Source organism: Pelophylax lessonae, assembly GCF_965119305.1.
Source record: "Pelophylax lessonae genome assembly, chromosome: 4".
NCBI lineage: Eukaryota > Metazoa > Chordata > Amphibia > Anura > Ranidae > Pelophylax > Pelophylax lessonae.
This window is the reverse complement of record NC_138771.1, coordinates 562,097,717-562,125,681: the sequence shown is the minus strand read 5'-3', so window position 1 is coordinate 562,125,681 and position 27,965 is coordinate 562,097,717. Positions and strand designations below refer to the sequence as shown.

Here is a 27,965-nt window from a genome sequence, read left to right as displayed (position 1 = left end):
GGATTCATCCGTGAAGAGAACACCTCTCCAAAGTGCCAGACGCCATGGAATGTGAGCATTTGCCCACTCTAGTCGGTTATGACGACGAACTGCAGTCAGGTCAAGAACCCGATGAGGATGACGAGCATGCAGATGAGCTTCCCTGAGATGGTTTCTGACAGTTTGTGCAGAAATTCTTTGGGTATGCAAACCGATTGTTACAGCAGCTTCCAGGGTGGCTGGTCTCAGATGATCTTGGAGGTGAAGATGCTGGATGTGGAGGTCCTGGGCTGGTGTGGCTACACATGGTCTGCAGTTGTGAGGCCAGTTGGATATACTGCCAAATTCTCTGAAATGCCTTTGGAGACGGCTTATGGTTGAGAAATGAACATTTAATTCAGGGGCAACAGCTCTGGTCAGCATGTCAATTGCACGTTCCCTTGAAACTTGCGACATCTTTGGCATTGTGCTGTGTGATAAAACTGCACATCTTAGAGTGGCCTTTTATTGTGGCCAGCCTAAGGCACACCTGTGCAATAATCATGCTGTCTAATCAGCATCTTGATATGCCACACCTGTAAAGTTCATGGATTATCTCGGCCAAGGAAAAGTGATTTTTGTCTTACTGTAAAATCCTTTTCCCTGAGGTTCACTGACAGACACAGCTTCAAGTCTTCAGACCATTGGGTTTATGCTCTTGCTCTAGGAGTAGGACTAGGCGGAAACCTTTTTGGTTACGCCCCTGGGGCAGTCCCAGAGGGTATACCATCACTTGCTGCTTTAGGACCCCAGTTTGTAAAAATCAGTGTCAGAAGAACAAATAACTCAACCCCGAAAGAGGGGCGGGTGCTGTGTCTCTCAGTGAACCTCAGAGAAAAGGGTTTTACGGTAAGACAAAAATCCAGTTTTCTCTTTCGTTCACTGGCAGACACAGCTTCAAGTCTTCAGACCCCTGGGATGTGCCAAAGCAGTGCAACATGAGGGGTGGGAAAAACACAGCAAAAGCAGACAACAAGGTTAAACATAGCCAGTAGGATAACAGGAGCTCAACTAAGAACAACTTGAGCTCACCACCAGAAAAAATTTTCACCCGCAAGAAGCAAAAGCCTCCGCAACCGCAGCCTGCAAAACTTTGCGGCCAAACACTGCATCCGAAAATGCAAGTACATCCACCCTATAAAATTTTGTAAATGTGTGTACAGACAACCAAGTAGCCGCCTTGCACATCTGAACCACTGACGCCTGATGACAGAAGGCCCAAAGCGCCCTCGTAGAACGCGCTTTAACAGGGAAAGGAGGAACCCGACCCTTAATGGAGTAGGCCTGTACCACCATCTGCCTGATCCACTTGGAAATGGTCGCGGCAGATGGTCCATCCGTAAGAACAAACAAAGAATCAGATTTCCTAATCGGTTCAGTCACTGCCAGGTAAACCCCAATCGCTCTTACCACATCTAAGGAATGTAAGGCACTTTCCTTAGAATGTTTAGGCTTAGGACATAAGGACCGTAGCACAATGTCCTCATTCAAATTAAACCCCGAGACAACCTTAGGAAGGAACGCCTGACAGGGTCGTAATGCCACTTTGTCCCTATGAATCACCAAGTAAGGTGACTAATAGGACAACGCAGCCAACTCCGACAGGCGACGCGTGGAAGTAATAGCTACTAAGAAAGCCACCTTTTGCAACAGAGGAATTTCTTGAATATTTTCAAGGGAGGCCTTTGAAGCACCGACAGAACAAAATTGGGATCCCACGGAGGTACCAGGGATCGCAACGATAGAGCCGGATGGCGAAATACCTGCACAAAAGTGTGAACCAAGGACTTTGCCGCTAACAGCCTTTGGAAAAAATAGTCAAGGCGGAAATCTGGCCCTTGATGGTGCCCAGAGCCAAACGTTGATCTACACCCAATTGTAGAAACAGGTGAAACGCAGAAAAGGAGAGGAAAAAATAGTCAAGGCAGAAATCTGGCCCTTGATGGTGCCCAGAGCCAAACGTTGATCTACACCCAATTGTAGAAACAGGTGAAACGCAGAAAAGGAGCGGAAAAAATAGTCAAGGCAGAAATCTGGCCCTTGATGGTGCCCAGAGCCAAACGTTGATCTACACCCAATTGTAGAAACAGGTGAAACGCAGAAACCCCCGCGACTCACACCAAATAATGTACGCCTTCCAAACTCAATGATAAACCTTCCTGGAAGTAGATTTCCTAGCCTTCAACAGCGTAGGAAGCCCTGACTCCTCGTTAAAGCCAGCGACCATAAAGGAGGATGGAAGATTGGTCCCTGAGCCAGAAGAGCTTCCCTGAGAGGAAGTTTCCAAGGGATGTCTGCTACCAGCCTTACCAGGTCTGCGTACCAGGACCGGTGAAGCCAGTCTGGTGCCACCAGAATGACTGGAATTCCTTCTACCTCGTTTCTGTGTAGCAGTCTCAACAGAAGTTGAAATGGAGGAAAGCAGTAAATCAGACGATACTGACCTTAAGGTGCCACCAGAGCATCTGCGGCGTTGGCCAGAGGATCCCGAGACCTTGACACAAACCTCTGCAATTTCCTGTTGAGACGGGAAGCTAGCAGGTCCACATCGGGGGGGTCCCCCACCGAAGACACAGTTGATGAACTACCTCTAGGTGAGAGACCATTCTCCCGGATCCAACGTCTGCCGACTGAGATAGTCCGCTTGCCGATTCTCTACCCCCAGAATGTGCACAGCAGAGAGGGCCGGAAAAACGGAATTTTTGTAAAATCTTACCTGTAAAATTCCTTTCTCTGAGTCCTCCGACAGTCGCCGCCTCTTCATATTCGTCACATATGGGGTATTAGACTTTGCTCCGAAGGAGTAGCTAGGCAACAGAATATGTTAACAATAAAGCTTTTAACATATCCCACCCTCAAGGGGTGGTCCCCTCAGTCAATACCCTCCTACTTCCTGCAACCATATCTCAGTTTTAGTGGAATAGCAGTAGAGTATACAATCAAACCCCAAAAGAGGGGCGGGGGCGGCGACTGTCGGAGGACTCAGAGAAAGGAATTTTACAGGTAAGATTTTACAAAAATTCCGTTTTCTCTTACGTCCTCCGACAGTCGCCGCCTCTTCATATTCGTCACATATGGGGATGTCCCAAAGCAGTGCAAACATGAGGGGTGGGAAACGCATCCGCGCCGAAAGGCAACGCAGTCTCCGCATCAAAGAAGGAACCTTACCAAAGGAAGGAAACCAGCTGGGCAACAGCAAAAAACAAGTGCTCAACAGGAGCAACAACCCAGGAAAAGACACAAAACCAGGGGATACAAAACTTATCCCAACAGCCAGGAGTCCCCAACAAGGGACCCTAGGGAACAGCCGCACTAAGAACCTTGCGGCCAAAGGAAGCATCCGCCGATGCCTGAACATCTACTTTGTAGAATTTTGTGAAAGTGTGCACGGTCGACCAAGTCACCGCCTTACACACCTGGGCTACAGAAGCCCCATGACGACAGGCCCAAGACGTACTCAGAGATCTAGTAGAGTGCGCCTTCACAGGCACAGGGGGAACCTTCCCCTGCAAAGCATAGGCCTGTTCAATGATCTGCCTGATCCATTTGGCGATGGTAGAGGCCGAAGCCGCCATGCCCTTCCGAGGACCCTCTGGAAGAACAAACAAGGAGTCCGTCTTTCGAAAAGACTCAGTCGATTTAAGGTAAACCCTTATCGCCCGAACAACATCCAGAGAGTGCAATCTCACCTCCTTTGGATGTTTAGGCTTCGTGCACAGCGAAGGCAAGACAATATCCTCATTAAGATGGAATTCCGAAACTCGTTTCGGAAGAAAAGAAGGATTAGGTCGCAAGACCACCTTATCCAAATGAATAACCAGGTACGGAGACTTGCAGGACAAAGCCGCCAGCTCCGACACTCTGCGAGCCGAAGTGATCGCCACCAAAAAGGCGACCTTTTTGGACAACATAGACAACGAGATCTCCCTGATCTGTTCAAAAGGAGCACGTTGTAACACAGATAGGACGAGATTCAAGTCCCAAGGGGGCAGAGGATCCCGCCTAGGGGGAACCAGATGCCGCACACCCTGAACAAAGGTGCTAACCAATGGGTTGGAAGCCACGGGACGTTGAAACAGAACGGCCAGAGCAGACACCTGACCCTTTATCGTAGCCAGCGCCAAACGCTGATCAACACCCGTTTGAAGGAAAGACAGCACACGGGACACCGAGTACGTGCGGGGTGAAAACCCCCTGGACTCACACCAGGCAAAATAGGCCTTCCAAGTACGGTAATAAACCTTCCCCGAGGAAGACTTCCTCGCGTTGATCAAAGTATGAACGACCTCCGGAGAGAGACCCCTCTCCTTCAGGACCTCGGTCTCAACAGCCAGGCCATCAAAGCCAGCGACTGTAAAGCAGGATGGTATATCGGTCCTTGAGACAGTAGATCGTCTCGAAGAGGTAGACGCCACGGGGCGTCGACCGCCAGATTCACGAGGTCTGCGTACCAGGACCGGCGAGGCCAGTCCGGTGCCACAAGAATCACCGTGTTGCGTTCCGAGTGTAACCTGCGAAGGAACCTGGACAGCAACTGAATCGGTGGAAACGCGTACATCAGCCTGTACTGATGCCACGGGGCCACTAACGCGTCCGACGCGTCTGCCCGAGGGTCGCGCGTCCTTGCCACGAACCTCTTCACCTTGTTGTTGAGACGAGACGCGAACAGGTCCACATCTGGAAGACCCCACTTCGCGCACAACATCTGGAAGACAGCCGGGTGGAGAGACCATTCCCCCTGATCCAGGGTCTGGCGACTCAGATAGTCCGCCTGCCAGTTCTCCACTCCCGGAATGTGAACCGCCGTTATCGCCGGGACATGAGTCTCGGCCCAAGACAGAATGTCGGCCACTTCTCGAGCCGCTCGGGCACTCCTGGTGCCCCCTTGGTGGTTGATGTAGGCCACCGCCGTGGCATTGTCCGTCTGCACCCGAACCGGGCAACCCTGCAGCCGGTCCGTCCAGCGATGAAGACAGAGACTTATCGCACGCAATTCCAGAATGTTGATCGGAAGGGAAGACTCCCCCTCCGACCAAGTCCCCTGAGCGGACAGAACGCCCAGAACTCCACCCCAGCCCGACAGGCTGGCATCCGTGGTGATTACCGTCCACGAGATCGGACGAAACGACTTGCCCCCGGACACCAACGGGGACTGGAGCCACCACAGAAGGTTTTCCCTGGTGCGAAGACTTAACGAGATTTGAAGATCCAGAGATTGAGGTCGCCCGTCCCACCTGGACAGGATCTCCGCTTGGAGACCCCGCGTGTGAAACTGGGTGAAAGGAATCGCCTCGAAGGCCGAGACCATCAATCCCAGACATCTCATACACGTCCGCAGAGACGAGTTCGGAAAAGGTCCCTGAGGGACCTGACTTCCTCCCGGAGAGTCCTGAGTTTGTCTTCCGGCAGGAAGACCTTCGCCTGCACCGAGTCCAGTATCATTCCCAGATAGGGGAGACGAACCGACGGACTCAGTGTCGACTTTGGAAAATTTATCGTCCAACCAAACTCCTGCAGAGTTTGCATCGTGACAGACAGGTCCTCCTCCAGACCCTGGCTGGTCGCAGACCGAACCAGAATGTCGTCCAGATACCCCAGGACAGAAACGCCCTGGGCCCTCAATAACGCCAGAACCGGTGCAAGCACCTTGGTGAAGACCCGCGGAGCCGAGGCGAGACCAAAGGGCAACGCCACGAACTGGTAGTGATCCTCCGCAATGGCAAATCGAAGGTACCTCTGATGACCCTCGAATATGGGGATGTGAAGGTACGCATCCTTCAAATCGATGGAGGCCATGAATTCCCCCGGAACCAGGGCAGCCACCACCGACCGCAGGGATTCCATGCGGAACTTGCGAACCCGCACGGAGCGGTTCAGAGCCTTCAAGTCCAGAATCGGACGAACCTTGCCCTCCTTTCTGGGCACGGTGAACAGATTGGAATAAAACCCCCGAAACCTGTCCCGATGAGGCACCGGAACCACCACTCCCTGAGCCCCCAGGTCCCGCACCGCCAGGTGCAGGTCCCGCAAGCGCTCTGGAGACAGTTGAAGATTTGAGGGAAAAAATCTGCTCTCCGGCCGAGAGAGAAACTCGATCTTGTAACCAGATCGAACGATTTCCAGAACCCATCTGTCCCGCACACGGGCCAACCAGGGCTGAAGAAAACCGAGCAAGCGTCCCCCCACCCCAAAACTGGGTGAGGGCGCCCCTTCAGGCCGAACTGTTATGGGCTGTAGGTCCGGATTGGCCGGACTTCTGCTTACCAGACCAGGGCTTCTTCTGAGAGCCTTGACCTTTGAACGGTTTGCCCTTGTAGTGCGGCCGAAAGGCACGAAAGGACCCCTGAGGGGGCCGAAAATTAGCATGCTTCTTCCCAGAAGCCCCCTTAGCCTTGGGGAAATGGGGCAAGAGAGTGCTCTTACCCCCGGTGATCCCCTTAATCAACACATCCAGGGACTCCCCAAAAAGGCGAGACCCATCATAAGGCAGATTGGCTAAGGTCTTACGTGAAGATTGGTCCACCGACCAACATTTTAACCAAACCAGGCGGCGAGACAACACCGCCACGCTGTGCACACGTGCAGCCAACGGAATCAGGTCCAGGTCCGCATCACACAGATACATGACACCCTGGTGGATCTGATCCACCATATCCAGGGTCGCCGGCGAGGCCGAGTCGGCCACTAGGACGCGCCTAAGCATCTGCGTCCAACTTGCGATCGCCTGGGCCGCCATGAGAGAAGCAAACAGAGCCATAAGCATAGAACCCGTAACAGAATAAGTATGACGGGCAAGAGACTCCAGTCTCCTATCCGTGGCATCACGGAAAACAGGGGAACCCTCTGCAGGAATCGCAGTGGCTTTGTTCAAAACCGCAATTGCATGATCCACTGGTGGAGGCACACACCACCTTTCATCAGTGGCAGGCGAAAAAGGATAACGAAGCTTAAATTTACTTGGTACCGCAAAAGGTTTGCGCAGATCGCGCCATTGATCCTTAACAGCGCGCTGAAAATCAGCGTTGCAGGGAAAAACCTGCGGCGTCCTGCGTTTTCTGTGCGTCCCATAAGCCGCTAAGGCAGCGGGGGGACACACTTCGTCCTGCAAACGCAGCGTTTGCTTAATGGAAGCAATCAACTCATCCATGATTGCAAGCTCTGCAGGCGAGCCAGGGGGAGAATTATCAACCCCCTCAACTTCAGCCTCCACCTCAGACCCCGCTAGATCAAGAGAGGAGCGGGACCCCGATAAGGAGGCCCCTGCCAGAACAGCCCCATCACCTTCACCCTCAGAATCAGAGGAAAGAGCAACTCTGGGCCTTTTAGTAGATTGAGCAGCCACCAGCATTTGCACCTGAGCAGCAAGGCCAGCCACAATAGTGGCTAAATCCCCCCCTGGGGGGGAAACAGCGGTCCCCTGGCTTTCCACCAATACTGTAGGAAATTTGCCCTCCTGAGAATCCATTGCCCCTGTAATGCCAGACAACCAAGGGTTAACTGCCCCTTTTAAGCAAGCGCGGCAAGCGCAGCCCACCGCACCACACTCAAGCACAATGAGACCCCCACAGGGAATATGCAAACTGAACACAGGCAATGGATAGCAAGAACAGAAGGATAAAACCTGAGGAGACCCTCGCCGCTGCTGCTGCCTCGATCGGTGTTCCTGGAAAGAGGAAGTGATGCTGCCAGGGCGCTCTATGTAAGCCTATGGAGGCTACAAGAAAATGGCCGCCATGCATGTAAACCATGCGGCCGGAGCGGGTGTAGGCAAAATGGCGTCGTTTGGCGCCGAAACCGCCGCTCCACAGTGCATTAAAACACACATTACATTCCAATATAAGAATACATGTCAGATCGCCGCAGCGATCGCTGTATATGCCCAAACATGCCAAAAAAACATGCCCCACAGCACACAGCTTCTCACACTGGCCAGACTGACACACACAGTGTCATACAGCTCCCCCCCCCCCCCCTGCAGCCCACAGCATGCAGCCGAGAGATAGGGAGACAAGCAGTGTGAATAGAGGCAGGTTACACAGTCCCAGACTGACACCCCCCCAGACAGACAGGTCCCCACATAAATACACTTACCTCACATGGCGTGGGGGACCCGCACAGGCGAACAAGCCGCTGCACATGAGGCAGGGAGAGTCGCAATTCAAGACGCACAAAATGGGGGTTAAGAAACCGCACAGCGTCCAGTGAGGTAGCCACCTCACCAATCATCCCTGCACCGAACAGGGATGGGTCGTTCACTATGCCAGGAGCGTTACCTGGCTGAACGCTCGATGGCAGACTGGGAAGCCACTGACCCACGACCTGCGACCAGGGGGATCAGCCCGAGACCCAGTCCGCATGATCCTCTTCGTCCGAAGAACTAACTAACGCTGACAAAATAACAGCTAGTAAAGGTAGAGAGAAAACTCAAACAAAATATTAAAAAGAAGAAAGAGTCTGGGACAGAAAGTCCCAGCACAGAGAGAGCCAGCCACTCCTGACAAGCTAGACATTAAAACTGAGATATGGTTGCAGGAAGTAGGAGGTTATTGACTGAGGGGACCACCCCTTGAGGGTGGGATATGTTAAAAGCTTTATTGTTAACATATTCTGTTGCCTAGCTACTCCTTCAGAGCAAAGTCTAATGCCCCATATGTGACGAATATGAAGAGGCGGCGACTGTCGGAGGACGTAAGAGAAATATAATTCTGCTCACCTCAAGATGCCGGACACTTCCCAGGCCGCCAGGGCACTCTGTGCTCCCTTGATGATTGACATATGCCACAGCCATAGCATTGTCCGATTGTATCCTCACGGCGTTCCTGCAGACGATCCGTCTATTGAAACAAAGTCTGAATTTCCAGGATGTTGATCGGCATCCTGGACTTCTCCCGAGTCCAACACACTCTCAAGACATCTCTCCATCCAGACAGACTGGCATCCGTGGTGATTACAGTCCAATACAGGGGAAGAAAAGATTTCCCCAGACGTAGGGTCGGGGAGCGGAGCCACCATAGGAGAGACTCCCTCGAACCCCGACTCAACAGAATCAGATTGTCCAATGACAGCGGATCCTTGTTCCATTTGATCAGAATCTCCTTTTGCAAAGGTCTGGTGTGGAACTGCGCAAACGGAACTGCCTCAAAGGTGGAGACCATCAGACCCAGCACTTGCATGCAAGTTCTGAGTGACGATCGATGGTTGGACAACAGGAGCTGAACAACCTCCTGTAGCTTCAGTAGTTTTGTCTGAGGAAGAAATACCCGGGCTGACGTGGAATCCAGCGTCAGACCCAAGTAGTCTAGCTTTGTGGACGGAGACAGTGCCGATTTCTGAAAATTCAGTGTCCACCCGAACTCCTGCAGAGTTCGAACCATAACATCCAACTCGGCTTCTAGAGCTGAGGAAAACTCTGCACGCAGAAGCAGATCGTCCAGGTAACCCAGTACCGCGATCCCCTTCTGCCATAGAAAGGCCAACACTGGGGCCAAAAGCTTTGTGAACACTCGAGGAGCTAAAGCGAGACCAAAGGGTAACGCCACAAATTGAAAGTGCTCCTCGCCTATGGCAAAACGAAGAAAACGCTGATGCCCGACATATATTGGAATATGAAGGTAAGCGTCCTTGAGATCGATAGAAGCCATCTGATCTCCTTGATGAAGGAAAGCTACTACTGTGCAGATGGACTCCATCTGAAATTTCTTAACCTGCACAAAGTGGTTCACAGCCTTGAGATTCAAGATTGGGCGAACTTTGCCTTCCTTTCTGGGAACTGTAAACAGATTTGAATAAAAAGCCTGGAAACGTTCTGACTCTGGAACCGGCATAATAACTCCTTGTGCTAAAAGGTCCTGCACTGCTCCGTAGAGGCCCTGTAGCCACTCTGGAGACAGGCGTAAGTTGGAAGGAAAGAACCTTGCCGGAGGCAAGGACCGAAACTCTATCTTGAAACCGATCCGAATCAGTTTGTGGACCCATTTGTCCTGAATGAGCAAGGTCCATGGATCTGCAAAGAAATGAAGACGTCCCCCCACCCCAGATGTGGGTGAGGGCGCTCCTTCAGGCTGTGGAAGGCTTGTCTGCTGAACCAGATGCACCTGCTTTGGTCATACCATTCCAGGGTCTCTTGGAGCCTCCCACAAAGTTATGGGTGGATCTCTTCCATAGAGGCACAGAAAAAAGGGAAGTTCAGTCATTACTTTTTAGAAGCCTTGTCAGCTGACCAGTACTTCAACCAGATCATGCGGTGAAGGATCACACCGCTGTCACAGAAAGCCCAGCCAGAGGTGGTCGCATCACAAATATACTGTAACCCTTGGATTAACTGATCCGCCAGGTACTCCAGCTCAGAAGGATGTTGACTCCCCTCCAGATCCTGGCGCAAAATCTTAGCCCATTCCATTAAGGTCTGGGATACCAAGGTAATAGCAAATACCGGTCTTAAAATTGAACCAACCACAGTGAAAAGGTACTGGACCAGAGCCTCTGCTCTTTTGTCCACGGGATCCTTAAAAGACGGGGAATCTTATTATGGTCTTATTCAGCCTGGAAACCTGAAAGTCCACTGATGGTGGAACGGTCAGTTTCTTCAGAAGAGGCTCCTCAAAGTGATATCTTCAGTTTTCCAACCATGCGAGGATAGTGTACCCTCAGAGACTCACCACCCGAGCTGGAAGTGCCAAACAATCTGCCACACTACACTGCTGGAAAGAGGAAACGCTGACCTGACACTAGAGGCCCCCACAGCCTCAGCACTGTCTCTGACTACAGGAAAATGGCTGCCAATGCAAGTCTATGGGGAAACCAAAAACATGGCAGCTGAACTACGGAAACATGGCCGCCTTACTGGGCATCACAGAGACCACGGAAAAAACTCGGCACTGCACAGGACCCTGGACCCCACGGAAAAATCTTACAGACCCCAGGAGGGGACCCCCTAGGGACACCCCGTAGTACCCAGGTATGGACACACCAAACAGGGACCAACAGCGGCATAACCCACCACTCCTCTAGCCCAGCACCATGTAGCCCCGCTACCCAATTGCACCTATTCCCCCAAACAGAAGCCGGGGGGAACAAGGGACAGATGAGCGCATCCAAATCTGAGGGGGAATTCCACAAGGAGGATGGGGAAGCACAAGGGGGAGGAAGGACACAGGGGGGCCTACCATCCCCACTGGGGGGCCCGCGACCACCCCAACAAAGGGGAAAAAAGGGAAAGGAGGAGGAACATTACTCACCATACCAGGGTCCCCAGGCGCACCATCTTGAAATGGGGGTGCTGCGGCCTGACGTACGCTGTGACTCTATTCGTGACTTCATGACTGCTGTCGTGACCAGTGCTATGCGACCTCGCAAGGTGTTTCACTTGCCGGTCAGCCCCCGTCCAGTGGGGCTATGTCGCTGTCAACTTAATGCAGGGTTAGTAGTTGGGTCGCGCTCACAGGCCAGACTGGGAAGCCAATAAGGATCTAGAATATCCAGTGCGTCGCCCAGTCCGGCTGTTGATTGTAGTTCTCACGGGAACAGTTGATTGTAGTTCACTCAGAAACAAAAATAATAAAGAAAAAGTTCAATTTAAATGGGAAAAAATGCAAGGACTGCAGATCCCAGCAGAGAACCAGGTCCTTACTCCTGACTAGGCAGAAAAAATGGAAGTCCTACAGCAGGAAGTGATGGTATACCCTCTGGGACTGCCCCAGGGGCGTAACCAAAAATGTTTCCGCCTAGTCCTACTCCTAGAGAGCAAAAGCATAAGCCCAATGGTCTGAAGACTTGAAGCTGTGTCTGTCAGTGAACGAAAGAGAAATAGGCCTTTTGTGTAAATAGAAAAAGTCTTAGATCTTTGAGTTCAGCTCATGAAAAATGGGGGCAAAAACAAAAGTGTTGCGTTTACAATTTTTTTCAGTAAGCTGAATTAAATTACTTCTGTGACTTCTTGCTGCCTGTGGATTTTGCCAAAACCATATTCTTCATACAGTCTGGGTCTTAGGAAATATGTTTTTTTTTTCCCATAAAGCGACATTAGAGACTAACCATCACTACAAGGCAAGCATGCTCTTTCTGCAATATCAGATATACTGTCTGTCTCCCCCCATCTAAACTGTAATGAGCCACAGCCACCAGCCAGAAATCTTCTTTCGTTATTTAAGCGATAACCTCTGATTGGTTGTTATGGGTGCAAGAACCATCCATATCATCGCTGCCATTTGCACTGTAAAATAAAAGGCTACACACAGAATGAAAGCACAACATTTTATTAGTGGATCCTGTGATAAGAAATCAGAACACAGTGTTTACAGGGAAAAAAGACACAAGACTTATCTCTTTGCTATTTAAGACATCGGAGAGAGCACATTTTCATTCTAGACACATTTATTAGCATTAGCACAACATCTCCTGCACTCAGGAACACAACCACAAATCCCACAATGGGTTAAAGACTGGCTGAATGGAACATCTACCCTGCGATGTCAGCACCGGGATACCCTCGAACAACCCAACGCCCACATCTGGCGTTGCCACCCAGGAGGTCCTTAGCGTCACTTAGCTTTAGTCTTGCATTAAGGTGTTTTCTGGTATTGATTAGCTTATAACTGCCTATCAGTAATCAGAATAGGGAGACAAACATCCAGTATAGAGAATCCCCGAAAAAAAAAAAAGACTGCAGAATGTCATTAGACCGTAAATAGCTGGGGTGCTGGATAAGTAATCTGACTGCACCTGTGTCTAAGGTATTTACTGTTACCAAAACGGCTAGGTATGAGATAGATTGTAGCAAATAAAAATGCTGCCACTGGCTGGTAAACTGTTTTCAGATCAAAGAGTAGTAAACGCCATGACATTCTTCATTAGATACTCAAAGGAAGACTCCAGACCGTGCATTAAAAATCTGTATTTCATTACCTAGGTAAATAGCTATGTATTTGTGTCTGGTTTTTAGATGTACCATTTGAAAAACAAAGGAACTGCAAAAAAAAAAAAAGGGATAACCTTCTAACAGTAGCAAAAGCCTGCCTGTGACATCGCCATGCTTCTGTGGGTTCTGAACACATTTAGCCACTGCATACTATGCCATTTGATCTGACAAGGGACGCATCCACACATGCTTTTCATTGCAAATCTGTAGTCATCCTCTTGGAACTGACTTTGTAATTATCTATACAGGTATCTCTGCAGCTTGCAATTAAAAAAAAAAAAGGAGCAAATGCACATAATCTGATATACAAGTTTGCTAACCATGATTATCTTGACTGGAATTCCCTTTTAAAAATAAATGCTGTTATAGAGCTGTATTACGTAACCTCAACATATGCCTGAAGAACCTCTACAGAGTTAGAGTTGAGATGTTTCTGCTCATGTGACCTTTCACAATAACATGAAAGAATACCAGTGGAGGGTGAGATAAAGGGGGATGAATGGGCACTAGGAAAACCAGATCTTGCGGGGCTGTCTAAGTCATCCCAATAAAGTCCAGGAGAAAAAATCTCTGTGTGTATATTAATATATTACTCCATATATTTATGTACACACATTCAAACATACAAACTGGCACTTGCAGTGAACACACTTGCAAGTCACATGTATAAGTAGATATGTACGAATGTCGCACTATGCATGTGCGATGTCGCACTATAAGTCTCCTGGACTGTTGGTTTCTGCTCCTATAAAAGTCACTGCCCCTGATACTATAGAAAAATGCCAAGGATCGGTAAATCTGTTGGAGTAACTTGTCTTGGTAAAGGAACGGAATCCCGGGGCAGGAGAATTACTCTAGGCTTAACCTAGGCTGGTGATATTGGCACGGCCACCGGGAGGCGCCACAATGCGTTGAGTAGTGCGGCGAGGAATATTGTCATCCACCTGTGCACCTGGAAGACAAAAAGGGGAGGTTGTGGGATTCCATTATTTGATTTAAGTACAGATTTTATTAAAGCCATTACAACCCCAACAGCAGCTCCTACCATCTTAGAGAAATTATGTAATTATTGCCTCAGAAAAACTTTCATTAGGATCCACTTTCTTCATTTTCCAGGAACCAGGAATGTAATAGGGCTGTTCTATCCCCACTGAAATCCTTGCTATTTTAAGTGATTTAAACCTTAATATTTTTATTAGATAATAAATATGTCATACTTGCTCTGTGCAATGGTTTTGGACAGATCCTCCGCTTCTGGGGGCCCTGCGGGCACTTCTGGCTCTTCCTCTTTGTCGAGTGCCCCATAGGAAGTTCCTATGGGGCACTTGTGCAGGCTCGATACCGACCCACGCTGCCTGCCTCTATAGACACAGACAGCAGGGCTCAGCCTTGCTCCCCACTCCCTGATCACAGTATTTGATTAACAGCAGCAGGAGCCAATGATTCCAGCTACTATCAGTCTGCCCTGTGATGAGATAAAGAGAGGAGAGAGCTGTTGCTCTCAGGATCAAGATCAGGCTCAGGTAAGTGAAGGGGGGGCTGTGGGGCAATCCGCAACACAGAAGGTTTTTTACCTTATTGCAGAGAATGCATTAAGGTAAAAAACCTTATGGCTTTAGAACCACTTTAATGCAGCTGTCAGGATAGGACTGCATTTTTTCTGTCTCTGTCCCTTGTACAAATATAATAAAATGTCATACTAAGAGGGAGGTTTGGAAAGACTATGATCTCTGAGCTAAGCAGTCAGCAGACCTGAAGCCAGGAGGTCCTAGAGGATCCAGGTTGCTTGCAATGCAGCTGAGAAACTTGTGGAAGAAGTCACAAGGCATGTAGGGGTTGCTTATTACAAAAAAAACGGTTCATTTTGCAAGGAAATTTGGCTCAAAGCTTAGTGAATGATGTGAAGCTCTGGGGACTTTCATGGCTTTCATTTTCCTTTCAAGTGATTGGTATTCTTTACAAAGTGAAATTTCACAAAAAGTTTGTATGCATGCACATTTTTTTCATTACAATTTCAAAGTGTATATACTTTTGTGATAAAACATGATGAAAAGACTTACAAATAGGGCAACTTAAGCAGCACTTCAGCTATGTATTCTCCCAGCCGATTCCCAAAAGCCAATTTGGTAATCGGCTCTCAGAAGGATGCATATTTTAATGGATCCTGGAACACTGCTTTCACCTAACTTCATGAAGCTCAGTGTGGACAACTAAGCTCCAAGTAAGTCTCAATATAGCTGATGTGTAAACATGTCCTTATGGCATAAAGTCCTCTATCAAGGATTTACAGATAAACATAACATGACTTCATCATTTAGAACAAACAGGTTATCAGTGACTCTTTGTATACCAAACCATATTGCTGCCCCAGTCTACACCCAATTAAGGGAAACTTACCTGACAGACTGAATCCAGACTGGTGCAGGTTCCGTATTGGCTGTGCTGGTTGTTTGGCAGGAGATGTCTTGGCAGAGGATGCGGGTGTTACCGCTTTTGGAGTCACAGAGACTTCACAGACAGGACCGTCATACAGCCCTCGAGGAACCCCTCGCAGCTCAGCAAGCTGAAAGAAAATGTAGGTAACTAACCTATTAATTGACTTAAACTATAGAAAATGATATATTTCAGTAACAGATAAAAACATGCTCCTCCTATCAATGGATGTCTACAAACAGCTGAGTAAAAGCAATAAGCATTCCTTGGGCCTTATACCGTAAATAATAAAAATAAATCAAAAAGTGGAGCAGTTGTCCATAGAAGCCAAGCTGGAAGCTGATTGGCTATAACTGGTAAAAGGTTTTTTATTTTTGCAAGTTGTTATATCTCCGACTCTTTGTGATCTGGTTTATTATCCCTGCACACTCGTACAAAATTAGAATTGAAAATTCTTTTTATCACAAGGTCATGAAGCACAGGGAATACATGTGCATTAGTGCAAGCGTTTTGATACGTTGAGGCATGTTGCGTTAAGGCAGCTCATTAATAGTGAATGGAATCTCAATGTGCCTCAACACATTAAAAAATGTGCCCACACTATTTTTGAAAATGCAACACCACAACGCACAGAGTATTCACATCTGTGAATTGTGGTGCACTATAGCGCAGCCGTGGTTTTTGTTACTGAATATTTGCATTGGGGTGTCAATGAAAATGATTGCAAACTGCAGATTACATATACCCTAGTGTTACTGCCATTCAAAAGTGGGAATATGTCCTTTATCCCAGATATCATCTTAGTTAAAGCAGAACTAAACCCTCCCATCATTTTCAGCCAAGGAAGCTACCATCTTAGCCTCTATTTGATCTTCAACTGTCATGGTGCTGCACATGTGATCAGTTATGACACCAGACATTTAATGGTTTGACAATTTGGGTGAGAGCACAAGCAAACATGACAGTTTTCATTCCCAGCATGCTGGGAATGTAACTGTTTTTAGAAACTCTTAAATTGATGAGTTTAGTTCTGCTTTAATGCCTTTTTATGTATTTCCTGTCTCTCTCGATGCTTATCAAACAACAAACTCACCCTGCTTCGGGCTTTGATCCTTTTGTACACAAAGTCTGGGAAGGGTTTCCTAGGAATGTACCGTCCAGATCCCTCAGTAACATGAAGGGTGCCATCCTCAAGAACAATCTTTCCTTGGCTAATCACTACTAGGGGGCTCCCACGGCACTCCATCCCTTCAAAGATGTTGTACTCCACTGACTGCAATTAAAAATAATACAAGAATAGTGCACTTGTTAATAATACCATTCAAGTGTTACTTACACTTCCTTCCAATTTTTAAGTTGCAATAATTGACATACACTGTTGTGCGTCTTGGCCGAGATTGTTCTTATATTGTCTGGATCCCAGATCACCAGATCAGCATCAGATCCCACGGCAATGCGTCCTTTCCGGGGATACAGGTTTAAGATTTTGGCAGCATTGGTGCTGGTGACAGCTACAAATTGGTTTTCATCCATCTTCCCTGTCACCTAGGGAGACATTAAGCCAAGAAAAAAAGTCAATCCAATCTCAGGTGAAGTATCATCTCTAGGAACAATAAACCCACAATTCTCCCACCTCCCTACACTCTGAAAACTAGTCTATGTTTTATGTTACCCCTTGGCCTGATCACAAATATACAAGCAACATTTCAGATCAAAAAAGCTGCCCTGTTGATTTGATATACAGTATAAAAGATCCAAGACACTGTATCAAAAATGTAAATGCCATACTCTAAAGTGAGGTCTGGATGTATGGACAAGCCTCAAAAGCCAAGAATCAAGTTAGCCTACCAACATGTACAAGCTAGAATACAAAGTCATTAACATGCTCTACTAGAACACAAGTCTGGTAGTCTAGGAGCTGCGTGGTATAACTGATACAAAACACTAAATCCACTGTCACTACTTTATTTCTGGTAAGGTTTTATAAATGAGAAGGCCTACGGGAAGAAGTACATCTGCTGCTAAAAGCTTCATCCGAGCACACATCCAGTTAACCACTTAAGGACCGCCCTATAGCAGATAGACTACAACAGGGTGGCCCTCCTGTGCAGAATAACATATATCACATACATATTTAAATATGTGATTCTGCACTTCTGCCTAGGGGATTTGCTCGAGCGCACCGCAGGCAGGCTGTTTCTGCCAGAATTACGCACAGCAGAAGTCGATCTGTGGGTGCTGGGCAATAGATGTCCACTGGCACCCACCAATCATTGGGCAGAGACACAGTACTGAGCCCGGCCTATGTAAACAAGGCAGACCTCCATTCTGACCGGGAGGGGGAGTAATGGTTTTGGGTCCCCTGTCCCCAAAGCAGGGGATAAAATCCATAATTTCCCTTAGTAAACGCAGCACACAGTTTACACGAAAACACTGGCTAGGCACACAGTTAATCCTTCAATCGCCCTAGATGTGTAGCCCCTTACCAGCCAGTGTCATTAGTACAGTGACACTGCATATTTTTAGCACTGATCACTGTATTAGTGTCACTGGTCCCCAAAAAGTGGCAAAGGTGTCAGTTAGTGTTTGACTGTCCGTCGCAATATCGCAGTCCCGCTATAAGTTGATGATCGGGACCATTACTAGTATAAAAAAATAATAATAATAATAAAAATTCCAGTATATACAGTATACCCCAGTTTGTAGACACTATAACGTTTACGCAAACCAATCAATAAAAGCTTATTGGGATTTTGTTTAACCAAAATACGAAGCAGAATACATACTGCTGTAAATTTATGAAGAAATTAGATTTTTTCAATTTTTTTTTTTTATTGGATATGTTTTAAAGCAGAATGTAAAACATGTTTCGTTTTTTGTTTTTTTCCAAATTGTCTGTGTTTTTTTGTTTATAGTGCAAAAAATAAAAAAAAGCAGAGATGATCAAATACCACCAAAAAAAGGCTCTACTTGTGGGATAAATATTACACAAATTGTTAATTTGGGGACAGTGTTGCATGACTGTGCTATTGTCAGTTAAAGTAACACAGTGCCGAATAGCAAAAAATGGCCTGGCCAGGAAGGGGGGGAGATTTTCTGGAGGTCAAGTGGCCAAAAATGTAGAGAACTTCTTAATTTAAACTATGGAAATAGGGATCTTTACATCCTGTCCTTCATGCTTTTACTGCTGTCTAGGTCTCCCGTGAAGGGGACCACTGTTTTTGGAAGAAGAAGAGGAATCTTAAAGTAATCAAAAACAGCAAGAGGAACAAAACAGAGATTCCAACCTTACCCCAATAAATAAAAAAACTGTGTTTATTGCTGCATAATTGAGTGATCTCCTTTCTCAAAGACCACTGTCTCTGGGGGCAGAAACAGAGAAATACCCTTCCTAAAGGCCATCACCAAAAAAATCCTGCCACAGTTTCTAGAAAAAGAATGTCTGGGGCTCTATGTGAATTACTTTTTCATTTTTCCACTGATACTTCACCCACCCCATTCCCCAGCTGCCTTGCCCTGGCTACATGTGTGCACATGTATGTAGATTTGTGCTCCCGTTCAAAACAAGATAGACCCACTGCTCATACAATATTTTCTCCAATAAACCGCTGACCCACCCTCACCCAAACCACTACTCTTCCCACTGTCTGTACCCACCACAGCTCGGTCCCACACGATGCTCATTCTCTCCTCCGCTCCATTGGTCCCTTCTGGAATTAGAGTGAAATTGTCTTTTCCAACAGCTTTCTGAGCTGTGTTAAAAGTGCAGTGTGCACTCCCACAAACCTGCAAGTCACCACTGAGAAATGGGGGGAACAAACATTAATCCCAAAAAATAGCACCTTGACTTACAAGACAGGATCCCCAGGCCCAGATACATAGCACATTTAGATCAAACATATGGCATGGCGTTTCCCCAGGCACAGAGTTTGTTACTCTACAACAGCATACCTGCCCATAGTCCCACAAAGGTTTACATTCTTAAATTTGAGACCTGGCTATTAGGACCCAATTGCGTGGATTCACTAAAAAGGGAGTGAGGTTTGGGAGTAACTGTCCGGATTAGGGTATGGGTAATGTGTATCAGGGGAGGAAGAACATTTTACATGAAAATAACAGATACAGTATGTAGGAGCCTTTCAATGAAATGCAAAATGCACACATTTCAGAAACATGCAATTCCCGTTCATCATCCCTTATTATATACACAAAGAGAAATTGTAACTACAGAGGCATATTTATAAAGGACGGGACTCTATATTCACTATACATTTACTGATATACCACTGGCCAACATTCACCCTATTTAAAGCCCATTCACTGTACATTTCTCAAAAATGTATCATGGCAAAAAAAAAAATCCCCTGACATTTGCCAATATTTGTCCTTCAAAGGGAAAGGGTGCTTCCTGTACTATTCACTCTATTTATAAAAAGCTGAATGTTGCATTCCCTGCACATATGCCCTACATTAACTGGACACATTTTAACTTAAAAAAATTGGGCTAACTCTACAGTTCAGTTTTTTTTTTTATTCATTTAAGTGTATTTTTTCCAAAAAAAAATTGCTTTTAAAAGAACGCTGCTCAAATACAGTGTGACAAAAAAATTTGTAACGACTGCCATTTTATTCTGTAGGGTCTCTGTTAAAAAAAAAATAATATAATGTTTGGGGGGGTTCTATGTAATTTTCTAGCAAAAAATACTGATTTTAACTTGTAAGCAACAAATGTCAGAAAATAGCTTAGTCTTTAGGTGGTTAAACTGACCTCATTTACAGACCAAAGTTCATCCCTTTGATCTAAAAGACCAAAATGATACAATGTTTGTTTTATCTCAGCGCTGAGCAATGTTGTGAGAAACTTTGCTGCTGCTTTTTTTTTTTTTTTTGACAGCTGTCAGCGGTAAGCAGAGAACAAATCGTGGAAATACCGGATTAAGATCATGAGGGGGGTTGAATCCAGATCGTAATTTTTTAACAATTAAGCGTGCAGCTATACTATGATGTAAAAAAGAACATTTTTCAAATGTATCTTTCTATTGCCGATATTGTGTAGAAGGCTCATGCCAATAAATTTGTCAGCGGAGTTAAAAGTTGTCTGTACAGCTTACTGTAAATGTGACATTCACCTGAGGTTCACCTGTTGTCACATTAGTTATTACTGTACATTCATCCAATTCCAAATAGGTGAATGTTACTGGGGAATGTTCAGCATATTTTGGTGTGGCCACTGAATGTGCTATAAAACAGTGTACAGAAAATGTGCAGGTGAATGTTGTATAAATATGCCCCTATGTATTTTAATAATAATAATAATAAACCAAGCAGAGAAGATTTCTCATAGTACCGAGTACTCACCAGGCAAGCAGTGAGTTGAGGAAATCGGGGGTACTGGGGTCGGGGCTCAGAGGTGGAGATGTAACAAAAGCTGCTGCCTTAGCCCAGTTTTTGCTCCAGTAATGAGAGCCATCAGTGCCTAAACTTGCCGTGACTGGCTCTCCATACACTACAGCTCCTGTAAAGACAAAAGTTGAAGTGTTGAGCGTACATGACGAACACTAAGTACACATGGAAACAACAAGGGGCAAGTCAAAAGAAGATATTGCATGTAAATATATGTGAACGCTTACCTTGTAAAATAACCTATTCAGTTTAAAATACAGTTGGATAAAGACAGTGGACCAACACCAGCAGATGACATGGCTCCCCAATCATCACTGGCTGTGGAAACTTCACACTGGACCTCATGCTCCTTGGATTCTGTGCCTCTGCAGTCTTCCTCCAGACTCTGGGACCTTGATTTCCAAATGAAATGCTAAATTTCCCACAGTCAGTGATGATTTGGGGAGCCATGTCATCTGCTGGTGTTGGTCCACTGTGTTTTATCAAGTCCAAAGTCAGTGCAACCCCCTAGCAGGAAATTGTAGAGCACTTCATGCTTTCCTCTGCTGACCAGCTTTATGGAGATGCTGGTTTTAATTTCCATCAAGACTTGGTACCTGCTCACACTGCCAAAAGTAGGAATACCCGGTGTAACGTGAGAATTACCTACCCCGTGAGAAAAACCTACCCTCGTCACTTCCGGCTAGGAACAGCTGAGCAGCGCAGCAGTGCGCATGCTCACAGCCCCGGATACCTAATGGAGCAGCTGAGAATCAGACTAGTGCGCATGCGCACTAGTATGAAACGACCACGGTGTCCGTGAAAAAAACCTACTCACGCGGGGGTTACATTAAAACAGCTGGGCTACAATACGAGTCATCTCCGCTCCTGTCACTGTCACTTCCCTGCTCTCGGCTAGTAAATATAAAAGCGGCTGGCGGCTCCGTGATTTATCTTTTCATACAGCCGCCGCCGCTTTTATATTTACTATCCGAGATGAGGGAAGTGACAGGGACAGGAGCGGAGATGACTCGCATTGCAGCACAGCTGTTTTAATGTAACTGCTCGCGTTACACACACTGCCGTGAACCGGAAGTGACGAGGGTAGGTTTTTCTCACGGATAGGTAATTCTCACGGAACACCGGTTTAATGATCATGTGCTTGATTGGCCAGCAAACTCATCTGACCTAAACCCCATAGAGAATCTGTGGGGTATTGTCAAGAGGAAGATGAGAGACACCAGACAAAACAACCCTCCAGCAGGTTTCCATAACACCTCGGCAGTGCCACAGGCTGATTGCCTCCATGCCACAACACATTGATGCAGTCATTTATGCAAAAGGACCCCCGACCAAGTATTGAGTGCATACTATACTGTACATGGACATCATTTTCAGTAAACGAACATTTCTATATTAAAAATATTTTTTTTTTATTGGTCTTATGCAATATTCTAATTTTCTGAGATACTTTATGAGATGCACCTGTATATATATGTATAACTTTTTTTTCCTTTTTTCTTTATAAGTGATCACATACCCTCTGTTTTCAGCTGCATCAGGGGCTTAGAGAGGTGGGGGTGGTAGAACAGCAGAACAATAATCTTCCCAGTGATTGGCTGTGCTGGGAAGAGGGGGGGGGGGAGCACAAGTCTGATCATTGGAAGACAGGGGCGGCAAAGAAGACAGGGAAAACTGATCACGCTGGGAAGGATGAGTTTAGCGTGGCGGGTTTAGAAAAGGAAAGCAAGGACACTGGCACGATTTTTTTACACAAAGGAAAAAATAGGAAGACAACAGGATACTTTTTAACACAAGTGCATGGTGCAACAGACACATATCCAGAATATGTATATGTATATATTTCTGCAGGATTCAGAATGTAGTGTGATGTCATCCTTTTGTTGGCCAGAACTATGAGTTCTGAGTCCGAATAATAACTACGAAGATTGAGAAGCCCAAATCTCACAAGATTATCATGCACTGTGCTGCATGTCTTCTCAGGAGATTTGGACTACTCAGCATTCCCATGGATCCTGACGGCAGCTGGATGATGTCACATCCTGTTTACAGAACGAAGGGGAAAATGGGATTTTTGACTTACCGTAAAATCCATTTCTCTGATGTTCATTGACGGACACAGCTGCTTATCTTCTTGACCATTGGGTTATGCTGCCCCCTACAGGAGTAGGACACTAGACAGGAAAAAGCTTGACTAAGCCTATGGGGCAGTCCCTGGGGGTATACCCCCACTCTTAGCCATAGGCACTCAGTTTTGTTACAAGCAGTGTCAGAAGAAAGCCAACTCCACAGAGGGGTGGGTGCTGTATCTGTCAATGAACATCAGAGAAATGGATTTTACGGTAAGTCAAAAATCCCATTTTCTCTTTCGTTCATTGACGGACACAGCTCCTTATTTTCTTGACCATTGGGACATCCCAAAGCAGTGTTAAACATGAGGGGTGGGAACAGCAAGAAAAAATTCCCAAGGCTAAACCATAGCCAATCAGGTAACATGGAGCTCAACCATAAACAACTGGAGCCCACCAGAAAAAAAACAATACACCCTCAAAGAGGACCAGGTCCTTTAAACAGCAGCCTGCAAAACCTTGAGGCCAAAGGAAGCATCCGCAGATGCCAACACATCCACCTCATAAAACTTTATGAAAGTGTGCACAGACGACCAGGTGGCCGCCTTGCAAACCTGAGTAGAGTGTGCCTTGACAGGGAAAGGAGGAACCTGACCCCTAATGGAATAGGCCTGAACCACCATCTGTCTGAACCATCTGGAAATGGTCGCAGAGGAAGCGGGCAACCCTTTCCGAGGCCCATCTGTGAGCACAAATAGAGAGTCTGACTTCCTGAAAGACTATGTAGCTGCCAGGTACACCCTAATTGCCCCGGACCACATCAAAGGCATGTAAGGCAATTTCCTTCGCATGTTTATGCCTGGGACACAGGGAAGGCAACGTAATGTCTTCATTCAAATGAAAAACAGAGCCAACCTTTGGAAGGAACGATGGACAGGGGCGAAGAACCCTCTTATCCGTGTGAATCACCAGATAAGGTGAGCGACAGGATAAAGCCGCCAGTTATGACACCCTGCACGCAGAGGTGATAGCCACCAAAAAGGCCACCTACTGGGACAGCGTAAGCAGGGGAATATTTTCAAAGGGAGGCTTCTGTAGAGCTGAAAGCACCAAATTGAGATCCCAAGTCAGCAACAGAGCCAGGGACCATATGTCGGATACCCTAAGATACGCACCAGGGAGTGTGTGGCCAAAGGTCATTGGTTGAAGATTGCCAAAGCCGACACCTGGCCTTGATGGTACTCAAGGCCAACTTCTGTTCAACCCCCCCCCCCCCCTTCCCCGCTGAAGGAAGGTTAAGATCCGAGCCACCGAGAAGGAGCCAGGATGAACCCCCAGAGACTCACACCACTCAATGTATGTCTTCCACGTACGATGGTAGATCTTCCTAGAAGTAGATTTCCTAGCTTTCAACAGTGTAGGAATCACAGATTCAGATAAACCCCTATCCTTCAGCACCTGGCGTTCAACAGCCAAGCCTTCAAAGCCAGCAACTGTACAGCAGGATGGAAGATCTGTCCTTGGGACAGCAGATCCTCCCTGGGAGGAAGCTTCCAAGGAAGATCAGATACCGTACCAGATCAGCGTACCAAGCCCAACAAGGCCAGTCCGGAGCCACTAAGATGACTGGAATACCTTCTGTCTCTATTCTAGGTAGAGGTCTTGGCAGAAGTTAGAGAGGAGGGAAGGCGAAAATCAGCCGATACTGACCCTAAGGGGCCACCAGCGAGTCTGTGGCGTTTGCCAGAGGATCCCTTAACCGAGTCACAAACCTCTGTACCTTTCTGTTGAGCCAAGATGCCAACAGATCCCCCTTGTGTGTGCCCCACCAGAGACACAGCTGATGAAACACCTCCGGATGAAGGGACCACTCCCCTTGGTCCAACGTCTGCCTATTGAGGTGGCATTTCCCGATTGAATGCGCACTGGACAACCCTGAAGATGATCCGTCCAATGATCCAGACACAGTCTGATCGCTCAGAGTTCCAAGACATTAATTGGTAGTCTGGACTCTTCCAGCGTCCAGATCCCCTGAGTAGAATGCTTGCCGAGGACGCCTCCCCAGCCAGAAAGGCTGGCATCCATGTTGACCACTGTCCAATACAAGGGGAGGAAAGATTTTCCCAGCCAAAGCGCCAGAGAACGAAGCCACCATATCAGGGGCTCCTTCTCTCCCCAACTCAGCCGGATCTGAATGTCCAGAGACTGCGGAATCTTGTCCCATTTGCTCAGAATCTCCCTTGCAGGGACCTCGCATGGAACTGTGCAAACGGAACCGCCTCGAAGGTAAACACCATCAGGCCCAGCACCCACATACAAGTCCGGAGGGACGACCATCTGTTGGACAGCAGGAGATGAATCGCAGCCTGCAATTTCTGTAGTTTGTCCAGAGGTAGGAGCACTCTGGCTGATGCAGAGTCCAGAGTCAGACCCAGATAGTTCAGCTTCGTGGACGGAGCCAGAGCAGACTTCTGAAAATTCAGAATCCACCCAAACTCGCAGTTGGTATTGAGATCTCCAGGTTTTTCACCAGAGCAGAGGGAGATTCCACTCTCAGAAGGAGATTGTCTAAGTAGCCCAGTAACCCGATCCCCCAATAGCGTAGCAAAGCTAGCACCGGGACTAACACTTTTGTGAAGACCAAGGAGCAGAGGCGAGACCAAAGGGTAACGCCACAAACTTATAATGCTTCTCTCCTACAGCAAAGCGAGAAATCTCTGGTGACTGGCACATATTGGAATGTGTACCTGCACAAAGCAGTTGAGCACCTTGAAGCCCAGGATTGGACACATTTTGCCTTCCTTCCTGGGGACTGTGAACAGGTTTGAGTAAAAACCCTGAAAACTTTCCGAAGTCGGAACCAGACAATCACTCTTAGAAGGAACAGATCTTGTACTGCCCCATAACAGGCGGTCTGGGGACAGGCGCAAGTTGAAAGGAAAAAACCTCACTGAGGACAAGAGCGAAACTCGATCTTGTAGCCGGACTGAATGGCTTTGTGGACCCGCTTGTCTTGCACCAGGGAAGTCCACAGATCTGGAAACCAGCGAACACTTCTCCCCACCCCGGATACAGGTGAGGGCGCACTTTTATACAGAAGGAGCCTTTTCCACTGGTCTGGAGAAGCCCAAGCTTGGCTTGCCAGACCAGGTTCGTTTGGATCTTCCTAAAAAGGCCCTGAAAGGCTTCAAGCCCTTGTCAGTCAACCCTGAGGGATGAAAAAACTTCTTATGAGCTGAGAAGGAAGGTCCACGTCTGTGATGGAGGTTCCTTGCCCTTAATAGCCTGCAGAAGAAAAGTACTATTTCCCCCTGTGAGACCTTTAATTATGTCATCCAGGGTAGCTCCAAACAGGCGATCTTCTTGGAAAGGAAGATCAGTCAAGGCCTTTTTTGAAGTCTGATCCACAGACCAGCACTTGAGCCAAAGACACACCGAAGGACCACTGCCAAAACAGAGAGGCGGGGCATCAGGGTAACCGCAGCCAAAGAGGCATCACAGATAAACTGCAGCACCTGGACCAGCTGGTCTGCCAGCTTGGCAAAGGCAGGGGGGGGCTGTTCCGCCTTCAGGTCACGGCGTAAGAGCTTAGCCCACTCGGTCAGAGTTTGCAACACTAGGGCAATGGTGAATACCGGCCTCATTGCCGAACCAGCCAGAGTGTACATATTGCGGGCCAAAGCCTCCGCCTTCCGGTCAGCCGGATCCTTAAAGGCCGGGGACTCTTCAATCGAAATCATGGTTTAATCATATTTAATCTGGAAACTGGAGGGTCCACCACCAGTGGCATAGTACACATCTTAAGGAGGGACCCCTTATAGGGGGTAACACCTAGTAAAGCGCATTGGAACCCCACAGGGATGCTTTGGTCCTCCCCACTCTTTATCGACAAGTCTGTCAAATAATGCAGGGAAAGGAAATGCCTTTGCCACTTTAGATGGCTTGTGGGTGCCAAAGGGTACCTGCGCCACTGTCGCAGCTTCAGCTGCGTCCTCCATTTTGAGGGTTTCACGCACAGATACAATCAGCGCATCCACCAGCGCCTTTTTGTGCGTGGTCGCAGATGTGGAGGAATCATCCTCACTATCAGAGGAATCCAGGCACGTGGTTGCAGACCCAGCAGGGTGACTCACGTCCGTGGCGGCTGAATCAGATTCAGGATCTGATGAGACAGATGAGGCAGGGGAAGGCGGGGGACCCTTTTTGCTAGCCCATCGCCCGAAACCACATCCACCTGGGACACAAGGGACTCCAGGACTGCCGTCAGTGCACGGATGGATGGTTGGGACCCGGAGGGACCCGCAGCCTCTGAGAGGGAATCAGGTTGGCAAATGTGCTTCAGGGACTCCATTAGGTGTATAACACCGCTAGGGACACCCCAACTTGCTGGTGGCAGCAAAGGGTCCAGCACACAGCACTACAACTGCTATACCAGAGAGAGGGAGAGAAAACCCCACAAAAAGACTCACCAACACTGATAAAGCACTTACAGCACCAGGCAAACTGCCCACCATGCGGAAATAAGGAGAGAAAGATCCAGGAGTCAGCACTAGGGGATGAGGAAGGGCCAAATTCACCTTCATACAGCTTCAAAAACATGGCCGCTGCTATTTTCAATAAGAAAAACCACAAGAAAATGGCTGCCGAGGCTACACAAACATGGCCACCGATCTACAGCACAAAAGGCTACAAGAAAGTGGCGGCGCCAAGCTGCCTAGTGTCCTACTCCTGTAGGGGGCAGCATAACCCAATGGTCAAGAAGATATGCGTCCGTTAATGAACAAAGAAAATAAGTATACTTCTAACTTAATTCTCCCCCACAGTCTATTTTTTTTAGTGTCTAGGAAGGCAACCACTGCTGGTCACCGTCTGAGAAAAAAAGAGTTATTTTGATGAGCATTGAAGTGCAGAATATTTTTTAGGATCCCCATGGGCCCCTCCATCTGTCCCATATTACAATCTGCCACTTGCTCTGGGGCAGCACAGTGTTTTTTTTTATGTTTTTGTTTTTTAAATCAAACAGGTTTTTATTAGAAAAAAAGAAAAAATACAACCAATTACAAGGTGATGACATTGAAGTAGAATTGACATTTAACATATCCTGTAACAATTTCTTTAGACATGGG

At 47.4% G+C, this 27,965-nt stretch overlaps 1 protein-coding gene and 1 long non-coding RNA gene across 3 annotated transcripts in view; one reads left to right on the top strand and one right to left on the bottom strand.

Moving 5' to 3' along the window:
* Positions 1-12,262: 12,262 nt before the first annotated feature.
* On the top strand, positions 12,263-12,860 carry LOC309553192. The gene is made up of 2 exons (XR_014225146.1): positions 12,263-12,688; positions 12,725-12,860. It is a non-coding gene; the product is annotated as an uncharacterized lncRNA (long non-coding RNA).
* Positions 12,861-12,974: 114 nt separating this feature from the next.
* DPYSL2 (dihydropyrimidinase like 2) overlaps positions 12,975-27,965 on the bottom strand; it is a 170,758-nt gene continuing 155,767 nt past the window's right edge. For both annotated transcript variants that reach the window (XM_082254134.1, XM_082254135.1), the window contains exons 9-14: positions 20,726-20,882; positions 19,025-19,166; positions 16,742-16,912; positions 16,461-16,640; positions 15,332-15,497; positions 12,975-13,886 (exon numbers count right to left, since the gene is read on the bottom strand). In XM_082254134.1, the coding sequence (XP_082110260.1) occupies positions 13,795-13,886; positions 15,332-15,497; positions 16,461-16,640; positions 16,742-16,912; positions 19,025-19,166; positions 20,726-20,882 (908 nt within the window). In that variant the 3' untranslated portion in view covers positions 12,975-13,794. The remainder of the gene's footprint in view (positions 13,887-15,331; positions 15,498-16,460; positions 16,641-16,741; positions 16,913-19,024; positions 19,167-20,725; positions 20,883-27,965) is intronic.